The 21459-nt window shown below is 55.8% G+C and overlaps 2 protein-coding genes across 3 annotated transcripts; both read right to left on the bottom strand.

The window, feature by feature from the left end:
* Window positions 1-6194: 6194 nt before the first annotated feature.
* Window positions 6195-15183, bottom strand: GCAT (glycine C-acetyltransferase). 2 transcript variants are annotated; one of them, NM_001133009.2, is given in 9 exon segments: window positions 6197-6525; window positions 6771-6892; window positions 7258-7429; window positions 7593-7675; window positions 7813-7967; window positions 9514-9660; window positions 10138-10239; window positions 12969-13099; window positions 14966-15183. In NM_001133009.2, coding segments are annotated over 9 exon segments (1260 nt in total). In that variant the 5' UTR covers window positions 15162-15183; the 3' UTR covers window positions 6197-6373.
* A 515-nt stretch (window positions 15184-15698) lies between these two features.
* On the bottom strand, window positions 15699-17901 carry H1-0 (H1 histone family, member 0; the record flags this gene model as incomplete). The annotated part of the gene is given in 1 exon segment (NM_001134208.1): window positions 15699-17901. A coding segment is annotated over 1 exon segment (585 nt). The 3' UTR covers window positions 15699-17009.
* Between the last annotated feature and the right edge of the window lie 3558 nt (window positions 17902-21459).

Genomic DNA, 21459 nt, shown 5'->3' with positions numbered 1-21459 from the left:
ACCCGCGAGGCTGGGGAAGGCACAAGGGAAGTAGGATGAAGATATGGCGATGGTGGGAGGGGCCAAACCCAGAAACTGGTATATATTCCTTCTCAATAGGGATCTGAAGTTTAGGGGAGACCCTGGGACATGGGTTTAGGGCTTTCTCTGGCTACAAGCTGTAGCCTCAGCAAAACACGGGTAACATCCCTGAGTCATTGGAGGGTCCAGTATAGTGAGATCACCACAATGGCAAAACTGGGAAGACCGTGTAGGTCACTGCTCCCTCTCTGCACATAGGGAAATCGAGGCTCAGAGAGGGGACGTGGGAGGGTAATATCACACTCGAAATGGCAGCTCTGGGGCTGTTGCCACCCTGGTATCCTGCCTCTTAAGCTAGAGTGCTCATGTGAGAGCCTGTAACAGGTGGTGCCTCTGACAACCCGTGTGTGCACACCACACCCACGCTCACCCCCATCCCACTCTACAGCCCATGTCTCCTACTACCTGTGGATCTCCTTGCAGGCTTGAGATCACTGGGGTGGTTAGACAAAGTAGGGGAAAGGGGGGCCAGGCAGGGAGTAGGGAAGAAAGGCAATGTCTGCCCCCACCCCAGCACCCAGCATGCAGTAGGTCTCCAAAGCCCATGATGGGCAACACCCACCTCCGCCTTGGGCAGTGGGCTTGATCCTGGGTGGAATGGCCGGGCTGGGTGGGCCTCCTGGTTCAGCGGCTGCCCCTCGGTGCCTCCCTGCAGGTACTGGTCTGCCTTCTACTTCTCCCCCTTCGCCTTTAAGGCCCCTCCTCTCCTCTGCCCCCTCTGGGGAGCCGGAGTTGGGCACTCCCTCTGGAGTAGCCACTGGCCACTTCCTCCTCAGTCCCTGATTTCCCCCAGGTGGCAGGCTCTTCTCCCTGGCTCTTCTCTGCCTCTCTGCGTTGCTGCTGCCTTTTCCTCTCTCTGCAGCCAGTAACCCATTGATCTCGCTCTCTGTGATTTGCTTTGTAGTTAACCCCTCTGTGCCCAGGGCCCAGCCAGTCTCTGGCACTCCTACCTCCTGTGGCCCAGCCTGATGACTCCATCCCCTATCCCTGCACCTTCTTGCTCCAATCCATGTTTAGAAAAGGTTCCTAGGCCGGGCATGGTGGCTCACGTCTGTAATCCCAGCACTTTGGGAGCCCGAGGCAGGCAGATCACTCGAGGCCAGGAATTCGAGACCAGCCTGGCCAATGTGGCGAAACCTTGTCTCTACTAAAAATACAAAAATTAATTGAGCGTGGTGGCGGGCGCCTGTAATCTCAGCTACTCTGGAGGCTGAGGCAGAAGAATCGCTTGAACCTGGGAAGTGGAGGTTGCAGTGAGCCAAGATGACGCCACTGCACTCCAGCCTAGGTGGAGTGAGACATTGTCTCAAAAAAAAAAAAAAAAAAAAGAGGCTGGGCGCGGTGGCTCACGCCTGTAATCCCAGCACTTTGGGAGGCCAAGGCAGGTGGATCATGAGGTCGGGAGTTCAAGACCAGCCTGGCCAAGATGATGAAACTCCATGTCTACTAAAAATACAAAAATTAGCCGGGTGTGGTGGCGGGCACCTGTAATCCCAGCTGCTTGGGAGGCTGAGGCAGAGAATTGCTTGAAGCCAGCGGTTAGAGGTTGCAGTGAGCCAAGATCATGCCACTGCACTCCAGCCTGGGCGACAGAGTGAGACTCCGTCTCAAAAAAAAAAAAAGGATTCCTAGTTTTGACTGGGGTTTCCTGGAGTGGGAAACCAGGACTTGAGTCTCCTTTCAGCAGACTCCAGAGACTCCTCCCTCAGGCTCTGCAAATCCTGAGATCCTTCTCTGGAAGCTCTTTCCAGAGCCTTAGTCCAGCTGGAGCCCAGCTGGTTTAGGTACCTGTCCAAAAAGTCTGGCTTTACCTGATAGCAACGGGGAACTACTAAGATTCTAGAGCAGAGACATGACCTGCACATTTTCTTTCTTTCTTTTTTTTTCCCCACATTGTCTTTTGTAAGAAGTTTGTTATGGGCCAGGCGCAGCGGCTCACACCTGTAATCCTAGCACTTTGGGAGGCCGAGGTGGGCGGATCATCTGAGGTCAAGAGTTCGAGACCAGACTGGCCAACATGGCAAAACCCTGCCTCTACTAAAAATACAAAAATTAGCTGGGCATGGTGGCTCACACCTGTAATCCCAGCTACTCAGGAGGCTGAGGCACGAGAATCGCTTGAACCCGGGAGGTGGTGGTTGCAGTGAGCCGAGATCGCTCACACTCCAGACTGGGCAACAGAGCGAGACTCTGTCTCAAAAAAAAAAAAAAAAAAAAAAAAAAGAGAATGTATTATTGCCCAGGGTGAAAAGGATGGACAGAGGGGGGGAGATTTGATGAGTGACCTGTTAGGAGCCTCTCGTCTAGGCAAGAGCCAAAGAGATGAACAGGTCTTGGTGAACAGCTGTGTGATTCAGTCATGGAGTTCTGTCCTGAACTGCGTGGAGAAGGAGGGGCCACATGGCCAAATGCCTCCAGAGGGTTAGGGAGGCTAGCACCTGGGGAGCAAGATACACTGGATTCAGCAACGAGGAGGCTGCTGGTAAACTGGACAGGTGTATTGAGGGCAAAAGGCAGTCTGCAGTGAGTTAAGGAAGGGAGGGGAGAGGTGGAGGGGCTGAGTGTAGTGTTTTTAGAAGCTGGGGGTGGGGTTGGGGAGCATCAAGGGGAAGTGAGTAAGGGGAGAGAAAACAGCGTTAGGGGCGCTGATGGAGCCAGGACTCGCATCCTAGGCTGGAGGAGCTAGGGTAGATGCTCAGAACTAGCTCCTCAAGGCCAGGCATGGTGGCTCCTGTCTGTAATCCCAGCACTTTGGGAGGCCAAGGCAGGTGGATCACTTGAGGTCAGGAGTTCAAGACCAGCCTGGCCAACATGATGAAACCCATCTCTACTAAAAATTAGCCAGGTATGGCGGTGCACACCTGTAATCCCAGCTACTTGGGAGGCTGAGGCAGGAGAATGGCTTGAGCCCGGGAGACAGAGGTTGCAGTGAGCGGAGACTGTGCCACTGCACTCCAGCCTGGGCAACAGAGCAAGACTCGAAAAAAAAAAAAAAAAAAAAAAAGAACTAGCTCCTCAAAGGCTCCGGGGTTTTCACGAGGGCTCAGAGGTGCCTCTATAAAGCCTGATGTCACCTTCTTTAGATGCAGAAAATCCTCAATTTTTGGAAGCAGAGTCTCACGGAATTGAAACTATTAGGAATCTAATCTAGACTTGCCAAACCTGAATTCAGAACCTTCAGAATTGAATTAATTTTTTTTTTTTTTTGAGACAGAGTCTCGCTCTGTTGCCCAGGCTGGAGTGCAGTGGTGCGATCTCAGCTCACTGCAAGTGCAAGCTCCGCCTCCCAGGTTCATGCCATTCTCCCATCTCAGCCTCCCGAGTAGTTGGGACTACAGGCGCCTGCCACCACGCCTGGCTAATTTTTTTGTATTTTTAGTAGAGACGGGCTTTCACCGTTTTAGCCAGGATGGTCTCGGTCTCCTGACCTCGTGATCCACCCGCCTCGGCCTCCCAAAGTGCTGGGATTACAGGCGTGAGCCACCGCGCCCGGCCAGAATTGAATTAATTCTGAATTGAATTCAGAATTGAATTGCACAACGGAATTGTAGACTCTTATGACCCCTGAATGGCGAGACTCAGCTTGGTGGGATTTTAGAACCTTTGACAGATCTGCAACCACTGTGTGAAAGTAACGCACCCTTAGACTCCCAGAAGCCTGGACGAATGTGCATGCCTGAACCCTGGAGCGGGCTGGAAAGCATCTGAGATTCATGACTTTGCACTCCTGGCCCTTGGGAGCCCCCTGCCCACAAGGTCCTTCTTGGCCTAGGGCGATGAGCTCCCAGCAGCGGCAAGGCTAAGCTGATATGAGAGCGGAGGTGGAGGGAAGGAGGAAGGAACAGGCGGCCATAAAGAGCGCGGCCGTGAGCCTAGACCTCGGGTGCGCCCGGTGCCACCTCCATCCACTCCTACTGCCGCTTCTGGTAGCCCGCGGCCCTGAACCCCGTGCGCGACGCAGAGAACAAGGACATTGCGCTCTTGGAGCGGTCCCCAGAGCCTCTGATTCTGCAGAACGCGGACTTGCAGCTGATCCACGGCCGGCCCTCCCGCCCCGCGTGGCCCTACAGCTTGTCGTGGGCGGCCAGCGACTACCGGTAGGCGCCCAAGCCGAAACACGTGCACCCAGAGCGGCTGCTGCGCCTCCTACGGACACCTTCTGGATGACTGCGGAAGAAGCGCGGCGGCGGACCAGGGCTGGTGCAGCAGGACACGCTGAGCCGCGGGTTGGCCAACGGCGTGGAGCCCTACCGCGACCAGCTAGCCCAGGGGGTCGCGGCGCTGCCACCGCGGCAGCGCAACGCCAGTGGCGGCTCCTGGGAGCCACAGGGGCGGCGACGCACTTTCTGCGCCGTTGTCTGGACCTCGCCTCGTGCCGCCTCACGTCGGTCTGGGTGGACGTGGGCCCTCTGTTCTGGCCCCGCCGGGTGCACCACACCGACTGCCACACGTCACCCAGCGGCTGCCCGTGGCGCTTAACATGAGCTGCCGGCTAGCGCAGACCATGCTCATCAAGCTGCTGGCTCGACATTACTGGTTGAGCCCTTGTGCACATCCCCTGCTGCAGCGCGCCTGGTGCCACGTGCCCTACTCGGTGGCGGCGGGCTGCAAATGTTCCTGCCGCAAATGTGGCCACAGCTACCCCAGCCAGGCTGCCTTCCACCTTCACACTGGCCCCCACCCCCACCCCCCCAGCTCCTGGACCCCTGCAGCAAGGTCCTCCAGATCGCAGGCTAGGATTCCCTGAATCCCAGCTGTCAGATCCTGCAGGGTTGGGCCAGAGCCCAGCTCATACTGTTCATCCCAAGATAACGGGCAAATGGGTGGGCTGGAGGTGCAGGACGCCAGAGAGAGACGTAGAGCTAGTTTCATGTCGTTAATGATAAAAGGCCTTTTCATCCTCTGCCCCAAGCAAACTAAGAGCTTCCCAATGTCACACCACGCTGACGGTGGAGCTGCGGGGACTCCACTCCCCACCCCACAAGGGGTCCACAAGGCTGCCAGGGAGAGACCGCCCTCCTCCCGCAGGCCCCTCCAACAGGAGAGGGGTGAGCCATTGTGGGGCACAAGGGAGGATGGGGCCTCAGCAGCAGCAAATCGCCCCTCCTGGCCTTGACTGCTGGGCAGCCCGAACAGCCGCGGCCCAAGGCCCCCAGTCTGGAGGGGCGGGGCGAGCCGGCGGCCGCGGCCCGTGCTCGCAGCACCCCCTGGCGGCTGATCATCGTAGGCCTTGGAATGAGCGAGATGGAAAGGCCTCAGACCTCAAGACGTAGTGGCAGGAGGACTGAGGCACACACAGGGACTGCGGCTTGCCAAAGGCAGAGTAAGGCAGGGAGAGAGTGGACTTGAACACAGGTTCCCCGACTGTCCGGAGCTTCCCCAGGGGTGATCCTCATTCTTTTCTTTTGGGCCTGAATCCTCTGCCTCTCCTTCCAAACATGGACACCCAGCCTCCTCCTATCTGGGCAGCGACAGAACATCTTCCAATGGGGAGAAGGAAGAAGCTAGACTCTAAGACTAGACTCAGGGGCTGCAGAGTAGCGGGCAGTGGCAGGGTAAAGGGCCTGTGGGGCTAGTTCTCAGCAGCCCTCCACAGCAGCACAGAAACTACCCGAGACAAACGGTGGCCCGTGCCTATCTCCCAAAGGCCTGGGTCCCAGCTTTTTTTTTTTTTTTTTTTTTTTTTGAGACAGACTTCTGCTCTTTTGCCCAGGCTGGAGTGCAAATGGCATGATCTTGGCTCACTGCAACCTCCACCTCCCTGGTTCAAGCGATTCTCCTGCCTCAGCCTCCTGAGTAGCTGGGATTACAGGCATACGCCACCACGCCCAGCTAATTTCGTATTTTTAGTAGAGACGGGGTTTCTCCATGTTGGTCAGGCTGGTCTCCAACTCCCCACCTCAGGTGATCCGCCCGCCTTGGCCTCCCAAAGTGCTAGGATTACAGGTGTGAGCCACCGTGCCCGGCCACTGGGTCCCATCTTAATCTAGGGAAAGAGGTCAGTGGAGATCTGCAGTCCTCAGGAGCCTCCCCTCAGAGCCCTGGCTCCTGCCTGATTCTTCAATCGGCCACAGGACAGGGCCTGTCCAGACACAATAAAGCAGACCAGAGTGTCACAGCCAATTTTCACACTGTTGTTTCACATTCTCACAGCCCTCAGCACAGGCCACGTCCCAGCCCAGCTCTGGGACTTTGGTTCAGGGCTCAGAGCCTCTGGTCTCAGCTGATCGAAAACCTCCTTTGACCCTGTGGCAGTAGGTGGACCTTGGCTCTTCTCGTCCTTACCCAGAGCTCAGGGCAGTGCCCTGTGCAGTCGCCCCACTTCCACGAAGGCCTCCACGCAGCAGTCAATGTCTTCCTCGCTGTGCACTGCTGAGATCTGTACCCGGATCCGGGCCTTGCCCTTGGGGACCACGGGGTAGCTGAACCCGATGACAAAGATGCCTGGGAGGGTAGAAAGCAAGGGCGTGCCAGAACCAACAGGCTTGGGGGCAGAACACAGAGGGCAAGGGAACTGCCCCAGGTCTCAGATTCGGGACTGCCTCATGGCTTGGGGTTTTCAAGCTTAGACAGACAGCTGGCCTAAGAGGCCGCAGCGTGGCTGGGTGCGGGGGTGGGTCACAGTCTAGGGGTTTCCCTTTCTCTTGTCTCAGGACCCACCACCAGTTCCCTTGTCTCAGCACCCTTACCTCTTTTCAGCATGTCATCCGCCATGCGAGAGGCCAGCCGGGCATCACCCAGCATCACAGGGCAGATGGGGTGACTGGCTCCCGAGATAGTGAAGCCAGCAGCTTCCATCTTACTACGGAACCTGTGGGCACAAGGTGTCACAGGTAGCTAAGGGGCCGTGGAGCATTCACACCCGCTCCTTGCAGGGACCAGGCCCGAGGTCTATGCCCATGTCTGCAAGAAGGATCAACAAAGACAGTTACAAGCTCTAAGAGGCAGATGGGAGCCAGGCAGGGGGCAGGGAGAACAAAAAGGGAGGCGGAAAGACAGGATGGACAAGAAGGAGACACAGAAGCTAGAGGGGAGAGGCAGGGACAGAGAGGAGGGAGGGGAACAGGCAGAAGCAGACCCAGTGGGCACAGAGCTGTCTATGGGCCTGGGCAGACACATGAGGCTGGCTCTCACCACGTCCCTCCGCCCCCGAGCCTGCCCTGCTGGGAGCCGCACCTCTGGGTCTTGGCAGCCATAGACTGGACAATGGTGTTACTCTCCATGAGCAGATCTAGGGCCTTGGAGGCGCAGCCAACAACAGCAGGTGGCAGACTGTTGGAGAAGAGGTAGGGCCGGGCGCGCTGCCGCAGCAGGGACACCAGGGGCCCAGGCCCTGTCGTGTAGCCCCCTGAGAAGAAGGGAAGAGGTGGGGGGAGGGGTTGGTCAGGGGCCAGAACCTACCCCAACCCCCTCCTGAAAGTACAGTCCATACTGCCCTCCCCACTTCCCTGAGCCCCTTCAGGGCCCCTCAAAAGGACAAGGGAACCCCAGGGACACAACCTTGCAGGTACCTGATGCTCCACCCAGGGCCTTCCCCAGGGTGGAGTTGATGATGGTGACCTGGTCCATCACACCCAGCAGCTCGTCTGTGCCCCTGCAAAGGAAGCCACCGCTGCTGTCACTGGCCTCCTGAGAGCCCAGGGATTATGGATCATGCTGGGGACTGGCCTCCTCGTTTCCCAGCCACCCTCAGAAGCCCCACCCCAGGCCTCAGGTGCCACATGGTCCCACCGTCCTGTGGGCCCCAGGAAGCCAGTGGCATGGCATTCATCCACAAAGACCAGGGCGCCATATCTAGAGGCGAGGCGGCAGATCTCCTGCAGGGGTGCGATGTCGCCATCCATGGAAAAGGCCCCATCAGTGGCCACTAGGCGCAGCCGATGCTTCTGCAGGAAAGACATGAGCAGATGGTGGGTGGTGTCAAGTTGGGCCAAACCACCCGTCTCTTATGCTGCTTGGAGCTCTGAGAGCTCATCCTGCCCAGTGCCCAGCACAGAGGTGGGCACACAGGTACCACCATCTTGGGGGCTGGAACATCCTCTCCCTCATCTGTGCTTCTCAGTGTCACCCATTTCCACGCTGAGCCCTGGACAGTGAGAATGGGCTCATGTCTGTCTCTCCTGTGTAAGGTCCCAGAGGGCAGGCTAGGCTGGGACCAGGTCTCACCAACATGTACATTCTATCCTTACGCCTAGCAAGGGCCTGCCACACAGAAGGTGCTTGCTAATACTCAAGGCAGGCTGGGTGCAGTGGCTCACACCTGTAATCCCAGCACTTTGGGAGCTTCGGGGTTGGAGACCAGCCTGGGCAACATAGTGAGACCCTGTTTCTACTAAAAATTTAAAAAACTGGCTAGGTATGGTGGCTCATGCCTGTAACTTTGGGAGCCCAGGAGTTCAAGGCTAGCCTGAGCATTATAGTGAGACCCTGTCTCAAAAACAAACAAACAGGCTGGGCGCGGTGGCTCACGCCTGTAATCCCAACACTTTGGGAGGCTGAGGCAGGCAGATCACCTGAGGTCAGGAGTTTGAAACCAGCCTGGCCAACATGGTTAAACCCCATCTCTACTAAAAATACAAAATTAGCTGAGCACGGTGGTGCGTGCCTGTAATCCCAGCTACTTCCAGAGGCTGAGGCAGGAGAATCAATTGAACCCGGGAGGCAGAGGTTGCAGTGAGCTGAGATCGCACCATTGCACTTCAGCCTGGGCAAAAAGAGTGAAATTCCATCTAAAAAACAAACAAACAAATAAAAAACTGGGTGTGGTGGGCACCGGTAGTCCCAGCTACTCAGGAGACTGAGGTGGGAGGATCGCTCGAGTCCAGAAGATTAAGGCTGCAGTGAGCTATGACTGCACCCTTGCAATATAGCCTGGGCAACAGAGTGAGACCCTGTCTCAAACACACACACACACACACACACACACACGGAAAAACCTCAAGGTACCATGGAATAATGCTCTGGTGCCAGGCACAGTGGCTCACGTCTATAATCCCAGCACTTTGGGAGGCCGAGGCGGGTGAATCAACTGAGGTCAGGAGTTTGAGACCAGCCTGGACACCATGATGAAACCCTGTCTTTACTAAAAATACAAAAATTAGCCAGGTGGGGTGGCGGATGCCTGTAATCCCAGCTACTTGGGAGGCTGAGGCAGGAGAATCACTTGAACCCAGGAGGTAGAGGTCGCAGTGAGCCGAGATCGCACCACTATACTCCAGCCTTGGCAACAGAGTGAAACTCTGTTTCAGGAAAAAAAAAAAAAAAAAAAGAAAGAATAATGCTTTGGGTGTGAGGAATTTGGATTCAAATCTTGGACAAATCTCTGCTGTTTCAAACTGTCAGGCTATCTGTCTGTGAGTGAGGAGTTGGCCTCTCTAAGCCTCACTTCCTTCCCCAGGTGGAGGCTGAGGGTGGACCCAGGTGTCGCCCCACCTGGGCCTCCTGCAGCTTGGCTTCTAGGTCAGCCATGTCCAGGTGGCGATAGCGGTACTTGTGGGCCTTGCACAGCCGGATGCCGTCGATGATGGAGGCATGGTTCAGCTCGTCTGACAGGACTGCGTCCTCCGGGGTCAGCAGGGCCTGGAGGGAGGCAGTGAGCGTACAGCCATCATTTAACCACCCTGGGCTTCTCCCTTGACCGGGACTCCCGCAAATCAAAAAACTGTACTGCCAGCCAGGGCGTTCCTCTGGGTAGAGAGGCAAGGCGTCCTGTGCTTCTATCTGGGGCCCCCGTGCCTCAGTGCCGGGATGGACCAGCGCCCTGCTCTAGTAAGAGGAGGTGAGAATATATTTGGTGAGTACCAGGCCCCCGCCTCCCCCAGCCTTCCAGCTGATGTAGCTTATCCCCCAAAGGCTCTGGAACTCAGGCTCCTTGCAAGCCCCAGGATTCCTCCTGGAGCATCTACCTGGCCCAACCTTGACCTCCAGAAGAAGTGGGCTCTGGAGCCTCTAGGCATGGCACTGAATCCTGCTAGGTTCTCCCGACTGCCCACCCCCAAGCCTTCCTCAGCCTAACAGGCCCCACCAATCCTCACCCGCAGGACAGCTTCCACACACCTCAAAGAGGCCGGCGTTGGCGTCAAAACAGCTGGGATAGAGGATGGCATCCTCCCGCTGGTGGAAGCGGGCTATTTTTGCTTCTAGATTCTTGTGGATGCTCTGAAGAAAATAAGTGAGACACGTGTTGATGCCTGTGGGGTCATGTGGGACAAGTTCGAGGGGACAGAGGCTTGGAGGACCACAGAGACCCAACCCAGAAAGCCTGCAACCTCAGTCTCCTTACTTTCTGCCACACATGGGCTATCCCAGAGCTGCCAGGAATCTGACAGACAGTTCCCATTGAGGAACTGAGGACCTGTTAGGTTCCCTCCCTGGGCAGACTTTGGTTTTACAATGGCAGTCTAACGGTGGAATTACGGGCACTCGTGGAGAAGGAAGATGTGTCTTCCTAACACCATACTGAGTGTCTTTTTTGGTTGCCTAATGGTGAAGAAAAAGATCACAGAGGTAATTCTGGGTTCACCTGGGCCTCTAATTTGTAGATTTGAAAACTGTTGGGTCTGGGTGAGGGCTTTGCTGGGAAGTGACTGGATGCGAGTCAGGAGTTCTGCCTCTGACATTCATTTCACACTCACCTTTCTGAGAGGGCAGTTAATGATAATCACAAGTAGTCAGGAGCACAGACTCTCTCTCTTTTTTGGCAAATGAGACAGGGATTCTCTGTCACTCAGGCTGGAGTGCAGTAGTGAGATCATAGCTTACTGTAGCCTTGAACTCCTGGGCTCAAGTGATCCTCCCAACTCAGCCTCCCCTCCCTAGTAGCTGGGACTACAGGTGTGCACCACCACACCCAGCTAATTAAAAACATTTTTTTTTTGTAGAGAGAGGGTCTTGCTATGTTGCCCAGGCTGGTCTCAAACTCCAGGCATCAAGTGATCCTTCTGCTTTGGGCTCCAAAAGTATTGGGATTACAGGTGTGAACCACCATGCCCAGCCAGCATGGACTCTTGAGCCAGGGTTCAAATCCCACAATAGGCTGTGTGCCTCTGGGCAAGTCACTTAACCTCTCTGGACCTCAGTGTCCTCATCTCAATAGCAGGAATAAGAATAGCAGCTATCACTTAGGATTAATGAGTTAATACTTGTAATGTTCTTTATTTTTTTTTTTTTGAGACAGAGTTTCACTCTGTCACCCAGGCTGGAGTGTGGTCGCACCATGGTGGCTCACTGCAACCCCTGCCTCCTGGGTTCAAGTCAGCACGGCCAGCTAATTTTTGTATTTTTAGCAGAGACAGGGTTTCATCATGTTGGCCAGGCTGGTCTTGAACTCCTGACCTCAAGTAGTCTACCCACCTTGGCCTCCCAAAGTGCCTGGATTACAGGCATGAGCCACCACGCCTGGCCAATAGTTGTAATTTTCTTAAAAGAATTCCTGGCACATAATAAGTACTATTTAAGTTTCATACTTATATAAATTTATTTAGTAACATTTGGAAAATAAATAATAGCCAACATTCATTGAGCACTATTATGTGCCAGGCTGTTTTTTTTTTTTTTTTTTGAGACAGAGTCTCACTCTGTTGCTCAGGCTGGAGTGCAGTGGCATGATCTCAGCTCACTGCAACCTCCACCTCCTAGGTTCAAGCGATTCTCCTGCCTCAGCCTCCCAAGTGGCTGCGATTACAGGCACCCACCATCATGCCAGCTAATTTTTGTATTTTTGTAGAGAAAGGGTTTTGCCATGTTGGCCAGGCTGGTCTTGAACTCCTGACCTCAGGTGATCCACCTGCATCAGCCTCCCAAAGTGCTGGGATTACAGGTATGAGCCATTGCGCCCAGCCTATTCTAAGCATTACATGTATTAAGTCTTTAATTTGTAATGATCCTATTAAGTGCTATTATCTTCATTTTCCCTATGAAGTAATTGAGACAGAGAAAGGTTAAGATACTTGCCCACAGGAACAGGGCCATTAAAGGGCAGCACTGGCAACTGTGCTCCGTCAGAACAGCCCCAGAGCCCTCAGTCTCAGTTCCTGCCACCTACTCCTCTTTTATTATAGAAGGTCAGGTGTGAGGGACTCTGTTTTGCAGGTGGGAAAATGAGTGCTCAAAAAGGCAGTTTCCACTTTGGAAGGCCAAGGTGGAGGAGATCACTTGAGGCCAGGAGTTCAAGACCAGACTGGCCAACATGATGAAACCCCGTCTCTACTAAAAATACAAAAATTAGGCCGGGTGCAGTAGCTCACGCCTGTAATCCCAGCACTTTGGGAGGCCAAGGTGGGTGGATCACGAGGTCAGGAGATCGAGACCATCCTGGCTAACACAGTGAAACCCCGTCTCTACTAAAAATACAAAAAATTAGCCAGGCATGGTGGTAGGCCTGTAGTCCCAGCTACTTGGGAGGTTGAGGCAGGAGAATGGCGTGAACCCGGCAGGCGGAGCTTGCAGTAGCCAAGATCACGCCACTGCACTCCAGCCTCAGCGACAGAGTGAGGATCCATCTCAAAAAAAAAAAAAAAAAAAAAAAAAAAAATTAGCTGGGTGTGGTAGCACGCCTGTAATCGCAGCTACTCAGGAGGCTGAGGCATGGAGAATCACTTGAGTCTGGTAGGCAAAGTTTACAGCGAGCCAAGATTGTGCCACTGCACTCCAGCCTGGGTGACAGAGCAAGACTCTGTCTCAAAAAGAAAAAAAATATATATAAAGTTCCTTGGCCAAAGCTTTTCAGCAAAACAGATGCCTGCACTCAGCCTTTCTGCTGCACAGCTCTGGGGCCAACACTAGGCCCAGGGCTGTGGCTGAGCTGAGCTGGCTAAACCAGCCTTGCTGACTGTGGGAAGCAGGCAGCTGGGGTTAGTCCCCACAACCCCCCACCACTCACTGTGTACCTGGGTTCCACAGATAAAGCGGACAGAGCTGAGGCCAGCTCCAAACTCCTCCAGAGCCTGCAGACCTGCCTGGATCACCTCAGGGTGGCTGCTCAGGCCCAGGTAGTTGTTGGCACAGAAGTTAAGGATTCCTGAGGTGAAGGAGAGGAGATGGATACAGCAGCTCAGGTGGGGCAAGGGCAGGCCTGGAAAGATGACAGTGCCAGGCCCTGGGGAAATGGTCCAGAAAGGAAACAGACCTGGATTCACCGTTGAGGAGGCACCAAATTCAACAGCTACAGAGGGAGGGTCAGTGCTACACATCTTGAAGAGCAAGAAGTTTAAACTTTTTTTTTTTTGAGACAGGGTCTAGCTCTGTCGCCCAAGTTGGAGTACAGTGGTGCAATCATGGTTCACTGCAGCCCCAACCTCCCAGGCTCAAGCAATCCTCCCACTTAACCTCCTGAGCAGCTGGGACTACAGGTGCGTGCCACCATGCCCGATTAATTTTTTTTATTTTTTGTAGAGATGGGGTCTCATTATGTTGCCCATGCTGGTCTCGAACTCCTAGCCTCACGCAATCCTCCTGCCTTGGCCTCCCAAAGTGCTAAGATTTCAGGCACAAGCCACTGTGCCCAGGCTAAACTCTGGCTTTGAATCACATTCTACCCAAGGAGGAACTCAGCCCTTCCTCACAGGCTTCTCCTGTGCCTGAAGACCACCACTGACTCCTTATCTGACCCCTTGGTTTCCTTGAGAGTTAAAGAAGAGGGCTGGGTCAGATGCTTGCTGCAGTCCTGGAACTCCACAGTTTGCTTTGCTACCAGAATCACACCCCCAAAGGTAGGTGCCTGAGATACCAGTCCCTGAATTCTAAAGCCCAGAGTGAACACAGCTGACCTTAGGAGCAAACAGGCCAGAGGGGAAAGTTCACACAGCCTGGGAAAGGCAAAAACAGGATGAGAACTTGGGTCTCCTAATTTCCCATCTTTTGACCCGCTCTAAGCTTCCCCTGAGGGAGAGAAGGGATTACCTGGGACCTCTATTTTACAAATGAGTGCAACAGCACCAAGGGTTCTATGCCTAATTTCCTGAGCAGAAGGCAGCTTTGGGAGCCTGTTGATGATCACCACTCACCTGAGGCCTGACACGAATAAGTCAGGTGTAACCACTGGTTAGAGTGAAATGAGGGAGGGCTGGGAGTGGTGGCTCACGCCTGTAATCTCAACACTTTGGGAGGCTGAGGCGGGCGGATCACTTGAGGTCAGGAGTTCGAGACCAGCCTGGCCAACATGGTGAAACCCAGTCTCTACTAAAAATACAAAAATTAGCCGGGTGTGCTGGCACATGCCTGTAATCCCAGCTACTTGGGAGGCTGAGGCATGAAAATCGCTTGAACCCGGGAGGCAGAGGTTGCAGTGAACCGAGATCTCGCCACTGCACTCCAGCCTGGGCGACAAAGCAAGACGAGACTCCGTCTCAGAAAAAAAAAAAGGAAAGAAAGAAATGAGGGAGACCTGGCAGGGCCAACTCATCATGTGATTTCTGCGGCAGCCCTGGGACCCCCTGCTTGCTATGAGTTTACCCAGCAAGCTGTCCTCTCTGGCCAGTTAGGCAATGTTCCAGCTCCAATATTCCAGCGCTGCCCGCAGCTAGCTGGGGGCTTTTGGGCAAGCCATTTCACATCTGTGGATTTCAGCTTCTTCGTTTGTAAAATGGAATTAGTCATTCCTGCGTCTAGAAGTTAGCAGGAGTTCACGTGCAGCAACAATTGGTAGAGACCTTCACAAAGCAGCCGCTCAAGAAATGCGGGTTTTCTTGCTGGGCAAATCGCCTCCCTCCGTCAAAAGGGTTTAACCAGGCGAGAGTCAATATTAGGAAGCCATAAAGTCGCCCTGAGAGATGCGAAGGGGAACAGTAGCTAAGAGTGTAGGAGCCGCCCACCCCCGCCTCCAGAACCTCCATTCCAGCGCAAGCTCGGGAAAGGTCTTGGAACGACTCCCGGGACGGACAGTTACCTCCGGCGACGCCGTCCACGCAGATGTGCGGCCCCTGACGGGACGTGATGACCCGCTCACTCTTCCAAGTGCCAGCTCCGCGGATGCCTTCCAGCTCCCCCTCCAGAATGCCACGCAGCTGGGCCAGCGCTGACTGTGCGCGGCGGCCGCGGGACACCCAGAAGACTGCGGCGCGCCAGGCGTTTCCAGCCCACATAGCTCCTACCTCGCCCGAGCGCGCCTGCCTGCCTGGGAGCCGTGCGCATCTCGGACGCAGCCTGGTCACGTGGCCGGGGGCCGGACTCCGGCAGCCAATCGGAGTGAGGGGGGCTCGCTTAAAGAGGCGGGGAGGCGGGCCTAGGATGGGTGGGCGGGGCCTGGCGGGATCCGCCGGGTACCGAGCGGCTTGACTTGTAAGTTGAGACTGCAGAGGTCCGGGTGGCAGAGGGGAGGGAAGGGGGCGGAGGAAATCGCGTCAGGGCCCAGCCCACCAGACTCCCCACCGCATTCCCACGTACTCACCTCTCGACCGGAAATGGGGTACCCTCTGGACCCCAAAAGCAGAAGCCTAGAAGCCGGCTAAAGCACGTTCTGCAGCCTCGGGACTAAGGATTCCTGGCTTCTGTCCAGCTCCTGAACCCTCCCCCCCATTCTCAGGTGCAAACGCCCCAGATGTCCCCACTGCCCTCCCGCCTAACCGCTCCGCATTCATCCTCCAGTCTTCAAAGTGAGGAAAAATACACCGCTCAGTTTCTCCCTTTTCCAATTTATTTTAAAGTTTTAAAATTACAAAGACAGCAAAATTTTCCCGGCACAAGTAACACTTGTTTAAAAAAGGGGGTGGGGGGGACGCGCAAGTGCGCGATTTTTCTATTTTATTAAAAATAAGAGAAAGACAACTGTACAGGTTTTTTCTCCCAGCTCCCGGGTGTGAAACTAAGTACTAGCCCTAGATATGTATATATACACAAACACACACATGCACACAGATCTAGCTCTGTAAAACTACTTAGCAAATCCCAAATCGACTGCAGTAAGTCTTACTATCCACTGCCCGCCCACTCCCCCTCCCCCTCCCCCAGCTACAACTACTTATAATAAAGGACTCAAAATAAAAAGAGATCGGGAGGTTTTAAGTGGCCGCAGCCCCACCAAACCAAGCAAAGACACCTCTTGTACAGGAGGAACAAAAATCCAGAGGAAAAGAAAAGTCTTCCTAGGACACAATCCATCGATTGTGTGGAAAAACCCAAGTTTCAACAGGGCACACTGAGGCACTTGGCTGACTCCCCACCCTTCCCCTAAAGTTTTCACTCCGGTTTAACAAGAGAATTTGCTGAAGCCACAAAGATCCCCCAATGGCTACATCCTAGCTGACTGGGAGAAGCTACGGCTTCTCCCATCCAGCTGTCACTTGGACCCCACTCCCCTTCCCTAAGAAAATAGGGAGGCCGAAAGGGCAAACTAACAAAAATGAGAAGGAAACTGGGTTTGGGCCCCCACTGCTCACCACTGGGAGGTGGAAGTCAGCCCGGTGGCGGTTTTTTTCCACCTCCTTCCTTTGCCGGCTGGCTGCTCCCTACCACCTCTCTCCCTCCTGGCCAAAGGTTCTGAAACTCTCACAACGGGTGCCCAACTCAAAGAAAACTCACTCACCCTAAAGATATTCCTGCTAACCTCACAATTCCTGGGTTCCCTTCTCATCTAGCCAGAACAAACTGCCTTGTGTCTTCTCCCCACCCCCATCTACCTTCATGGCAAACAAGCCAACAAAACACACAAGCCCCCCGCCCCCCCGCAAATCCCTAACCCCGTAAGTAGGTTAAAATAGCAAAACAAAATATAAGTACATTCTCATCATTAGATTGGTTGTTGCTGTCCTTGCACAACTGGTTAAGGAAAATGAATTATTCTGTAATTTCTGAAGAATCCAAATCCTGTCTCTTATAAAGTCAGAGCAGAAGGGGGCAAAAGGTGGTGGTGAGCATCAAGAGAGAAAAAAGGAGAAAATTATTTACAGAAAAGAGGAGACAGGAGGGAGTGTCCGCAAGAAAAGACTTCATTGTCACTTCTTCTTGCCGGCCCTCTTGGCACTGGACTTTGCTTTGGGTTTCACTGGTTTGGCCTTTTTGGGCTTGGATGCCTTGACCGGCTTGGCTTTGACAGTCTTGGGTTTTTTGGCTTTCTTGGGCGTGGCAGCCAGCTTCTTCTTGGCCTTCTTGACTGGGGTGGCTTTGGGTTTCTTGGTTGGGGCTTTAGAGGCAGCCTTCTTGGGCTTGGATGCCTTCTTTGGCGTGGCTACCTTCTTGATTTCCTTCTTGGTCTTCTTGAAGGCCACTGACTTCTTGGGCTCGTCGCTCTTGGCTAGCCGGAAGGACCCCGAGGCCCCCACCCCTTTGGTCTGCTTGAGGACACCGGTGGTGACCAGGCGCTTGATGGACAACTTGATCTGCGAGTCAGCGTTCTCACCCACCTTGTAGTGACTCTTGATATACTTCTGAATGGACTGGCGCGAGGAGCCAGCGCGGTTCTTCTCGGCCTGGATGGCAGCCACGATCATGTCTGAATACTTGGGGTGGTCTGTAGACTTCTTGGAGGCCTTGGCCCGCTTGGGCTTGGCCGCAGGGGCGGACGTGGAATTCTCGGTCATGGTGGCGTGTCTGGTCCGGCTGTTGAAGGCGCCTTCCAAAGGGCCAGCCCTCGTCGGAGGCTGAGCAAAGCCTGCCTCGGGATCTGCTCCTGAGCCCCTGACTACCGGGCCAGTCCGGAGTGCGGCTCCCGGGGATGCAAGCGAGGAGTCGCTGCTTTTCCTCCCCGGCTCGGGTGTCGGGAGAGCTCGCCGAGCCGGCTTTGCGAGGCCCAGCCCCGCCGGTCGTCTGTCGCTTGGTCTCGGCACCGGGCTCTGCCTCTGCCTCTGCCTCCGCCTCCTCTGCCTCCCTTTTCCCAGCTCCGCGTCTGGCGCTTGGGCGGCGCATCCGGGTATTTAGCGGCGGCGGGCGGACCGCGGTGAGGACAGGGCTGCTGGCTGCCTGCTCCCGGCCCGGAATGGCGCTGCGCCGCCGCCATCTGTGTTTCTTCCGCCGAGCAAATCCGACCTTTCCCCCCGGCCCGGGCCTTCCTGCTCCCCGCCGCCGCCCTGGGCCGCTGCCTGGCTCCCTGGGCTTCCCCGCCGGGCGGCCCGCTGGCCCAGCCGCCGCCCCCCGCGCCCGCCACGCGCCCCAAACGGCGCCGAGGACCGCTGGTGTGCCGGCACATTTCCCCTTTGCGGGGGGCTGGCTCTGCGGTGCTAGGGATCCTCGGTGCGGGAAACCCCTCGTAGCAAAGCTCTCCCCTGAGGCTACCGGGGGCTCTGCTCCCGGCCCGCTGCGGGGTCCCCTAGCCCGGTGGAGCTGCCGGAAAGCGGCCCCAACTAACACACGCGGCCCCGAGCTGGGCGACTCCCAGCCGGGCCGAGCCGGGACAGGGGGGAGGGGTCGCTCCCCCGGGGTCCGGTCACCTCTCGGGGGTCACCCCGCCACCGGTCCCTCCACACCTCTACCCCTCTCTGTCCATGGGGCCCCCAAGGAAACTTTCCCTGGAAGAGTTGGAAGGGTACTTTCAAACTTTGTCCCTTCCCCCTCCTTTGCCGTCTCTCCCCCAGCGCGCCCCCCGACCCCTGCCTTGAGGTTCCCTCCGGAGGCCGAACCCCCAGTGCTGCCCGGACCCTCTGAGAGATGAGGAGGGCCTCCCGGGTGGCCTCTTCTCCTCAAAGACCCCTACATCTCCTATATACCCTAATCGGGAATTCATTTATATGCTTCTCTTAGCCTAGAAGTTTTGGGGTGTCAGAGACAGAACTCGCTGCCCCCCATCCCTGAGGCCCAGCCTGGGGGTTCAGTCCCCCTCCCAAGGCTCCTTGAAGGCAATGTGGGGGCGGGGGAGGGCGGTCCACAATGGAGAAGCTGCCCCAGAGGCTCTAACCAGGGACGGTCCTGGGGGCCCCTGTAATGAGGAGAGGCCCTGAGTGCTTTGGGGACTTGGGAAAGCGGGGCGCTAGGGTAGAGGTCGAGGAGGGGGTTATGTCCCTTGGGTTGTGACCTGTCCTCGGAAAGTGTGGAGTTGTTCAGAGAGCCGTGGCCGCGACCACCGCCATTTTGCTGGGAAGATGCGATGTCTTTGTTAAAATGCACACAGATTATCCCGTGCTGCTTGGCAGGTGTAGACGAGGTGGACACGGGGCGCCACTGTCTGTAGGGAGTTCTGAAGCTCGAGGGGCTTTAGGGGCCCAGAGGCCAGCAGGAGAGACCTCAGAGACCCTAGGACCCCTTGTCTGCGGCCGACCTCCTACTCACGTGCCGGGTCCGCTTGGCAACGGCCCTGGGATGAGATTCTGCGACGCTTGCTCCCTGGGCCCCTCTCCCACAACCCCGCTTTTATTCCCTAAGCATAGAGGCCGGTCACTGTTCACTTAAACAATACCCTGGGAGTGGGAGTTTGTTGCTGGTCAAAATGATGAACGCATCCCGGTATGGTCCAAGAGCTGTTTGCAGACACAGTAGGCTACTGGGGAGGGGTAAAGGGGAGGGGTCCGAGGGTTTTGATGTTGGGGACGGGATCGTAGCTGCGTGGGTGTGGGAGGGCTCCTACTGGACCTGGGAGTCTCTGAAGCCAGGGCAAATTAATGGGTTTCCCCCGCACGCCAAGGGATGGATTAATCCAAATGATTAGGGGAGGAAGGGGGAGGGGGAGCCCAAGACTCGGTGTCAGATGCCTTCTCTCCGGGCTTATCTGCGTGGCACAGGCGGGGAAGGGAAGCAATGGGGGGTCAGGTTAGTTCAAAAGGTCAAGGTTTGTCTTTTGATGGTGTCAATTTCCCTTAAGTTTCGTCACTTGAAAACACAACATTCTGGTGGCTTTGTTTTGGTTATTTTCAAAGACAATTCGGGTTCCCATTAAGACCTGGTTGGGTTAATACGCACCCAAATAGCTCCCCCCCCCGTATCCGAGATGTTCCACCCTGAGAGCCCAGAGCCATGTCACCCCATCCCCCGCCCCAGATCCGTGCATGTCTTAAAGACTGGATGAATCCAATGACACGACGATGAATAATTTTATTTGCACAGCGCTTTACAGTTTGCACGGTGCTCCCCACCGGTTTCTGGATCCTTTGCGCCTCCTGCCTGTGATCACTATCCCCATCACCCCTATTTTACCGCGGAGGCCCGGGACTTAGAAGGATGGATTGGGAGCGGGGTACTGTGAGGCTCAGCTCCCTGACACCTGGGCGTTCATTTCATTTTGTATCTCTCCTGTCCCTTCTCCCCGCCCATCACAGCGACCTGTAAATTCCCGGAACTGAAGCCAGAATTGGGGAAAGGGGTTGCCTCGGGTTGCAGGGGCTTCCAGCTAGTGGACACCTCTTCTCCCGCCAGGCGGCGAGGTTCACCGCCCCTTCCCCTGTTCCGGGGAGTTGGAGAGGAAGGAAGGGGGTTCCCTGGGGCTTGGGCGCAGAGGCCGAAGCCAGAGGCGGGCAAGACGAGGAAAGACGGCCTCCAATTGGCTTGGCCTCGCCTCGCCTCGCCTCAGGGACACTGCAGAGCCGGGGGGCTTCTTCACTCCAGCCAGACCCCGCCTGGGCACCCGGGCAGGCGGCTCTTGGGTCCCCACCGGGCGCAGAGCCATCTTCCAGCTGGCGAACTGCGCAACCTCCTCCGCCCCCCTTTAACGCGAGGCTCCTGAAACCCCAGGAACGGCGGAACCGCGGCAACTGCTCCTGGGAAATGTAGTCTCCGGCGCCGCGCCCCCTGCCCGCGACCCTTGGCAGCCGCCGCGCCCCCCGGGCGTGAGGAGGGGGTCGGACAGCTGCTGTGCCGTGGAGCGGGGAGGGTCCAGGCCGTGCCATGGCGCGGGGAGGGTCCCCCGCTGTCGCTATCGGGCCTCAGTTCTTCCACCTGTCGGCTCTACCTGTCTCTGGGGTTAGTGAGAGGGGGAAATGAATTCCTTTACGGAAAAGTATAAATCGCATTAGAATGCCAGGGGTCGTGTCCTTACTAATGGGTGTGTTTGTGTGTGCGTGCGCGCGCGTGTGCCTGAGCCCTTGGCACGTGACACCTCCACGTTACAGACAGGAGGCTCCCACCCCCACCCCTATGTTTAATGACTTGCCCAGGGCTGATAGACTCTCAAGGCAATGCCATGTTCACTGCACCACCTGTGGTCTTGTGGCATTCTGGGCTTTGTAATTTTTTTTTTTTTTTTGAGACGAAGTCTTGCTCTGTCGCCCAGGCCAGAGTGCAGTGGCGCGATCTCGGCTCACTGCAACCTCTGCCTCCCGGGTTCAAGCAATTCTCTGCCTCAGCCTCCCGAATAGATAGGATTACAGGTGTCCACAACCACGTCCAACTAATTTTTTGTATTTTTAGTAGAGACGGGGCTTCACCATCTTGGCCGGACTAGTCTTGAACTCCTATCCTCGTGATCCATTTGCCTCAGCCTCCCAAAGTGCTGGGATTACAGGCATGAGCCACCGCTCCCGG

The sequence above is a fragment of the Pongo abelii genome, chromosome 23 (assembly GCF_028885655.2).
Source record: "Pongo abelii isolate AG06213 chromosome 23, NHGRI_mPonAbe1-v2.0_pri, whole genome shotgun sequence".
Lineage (NCBI taxonomy): Eukaryota > Metazoa > Chordata > Mammalia > Primates > Hominidae > Pongo > Pongo abelii.
Note: the sequence above shows the minus strand (reverse complement) of the source record. Positions and strands in the feature narration are given on the sequence as shown.

Bases quoted from the DNA above. Each gene is read 5' to 3' on its own strand.
- GCAT (XM_063722717.1), bottom strand. From the start codon at position 9,549: ATGGCTGACCTAGAAGCCAAGCTGCAGGAGGCCCAG. The intron at 7,968-9,513 runs GTGGGGCGACAC...TCTTTCCTGCAG, and splicing joins CCAAGCTGCAGGAGGCCCAG to AAGCATCGGCTGCGCCTAGT. The intron at 7,430-7,592 runs GTACCTGCAAGG...CCTTCTTCTCAG, and splicing joins GGCCCTGGGTGGAGCATCAG to GGGGCTACACGACAGGGCCT.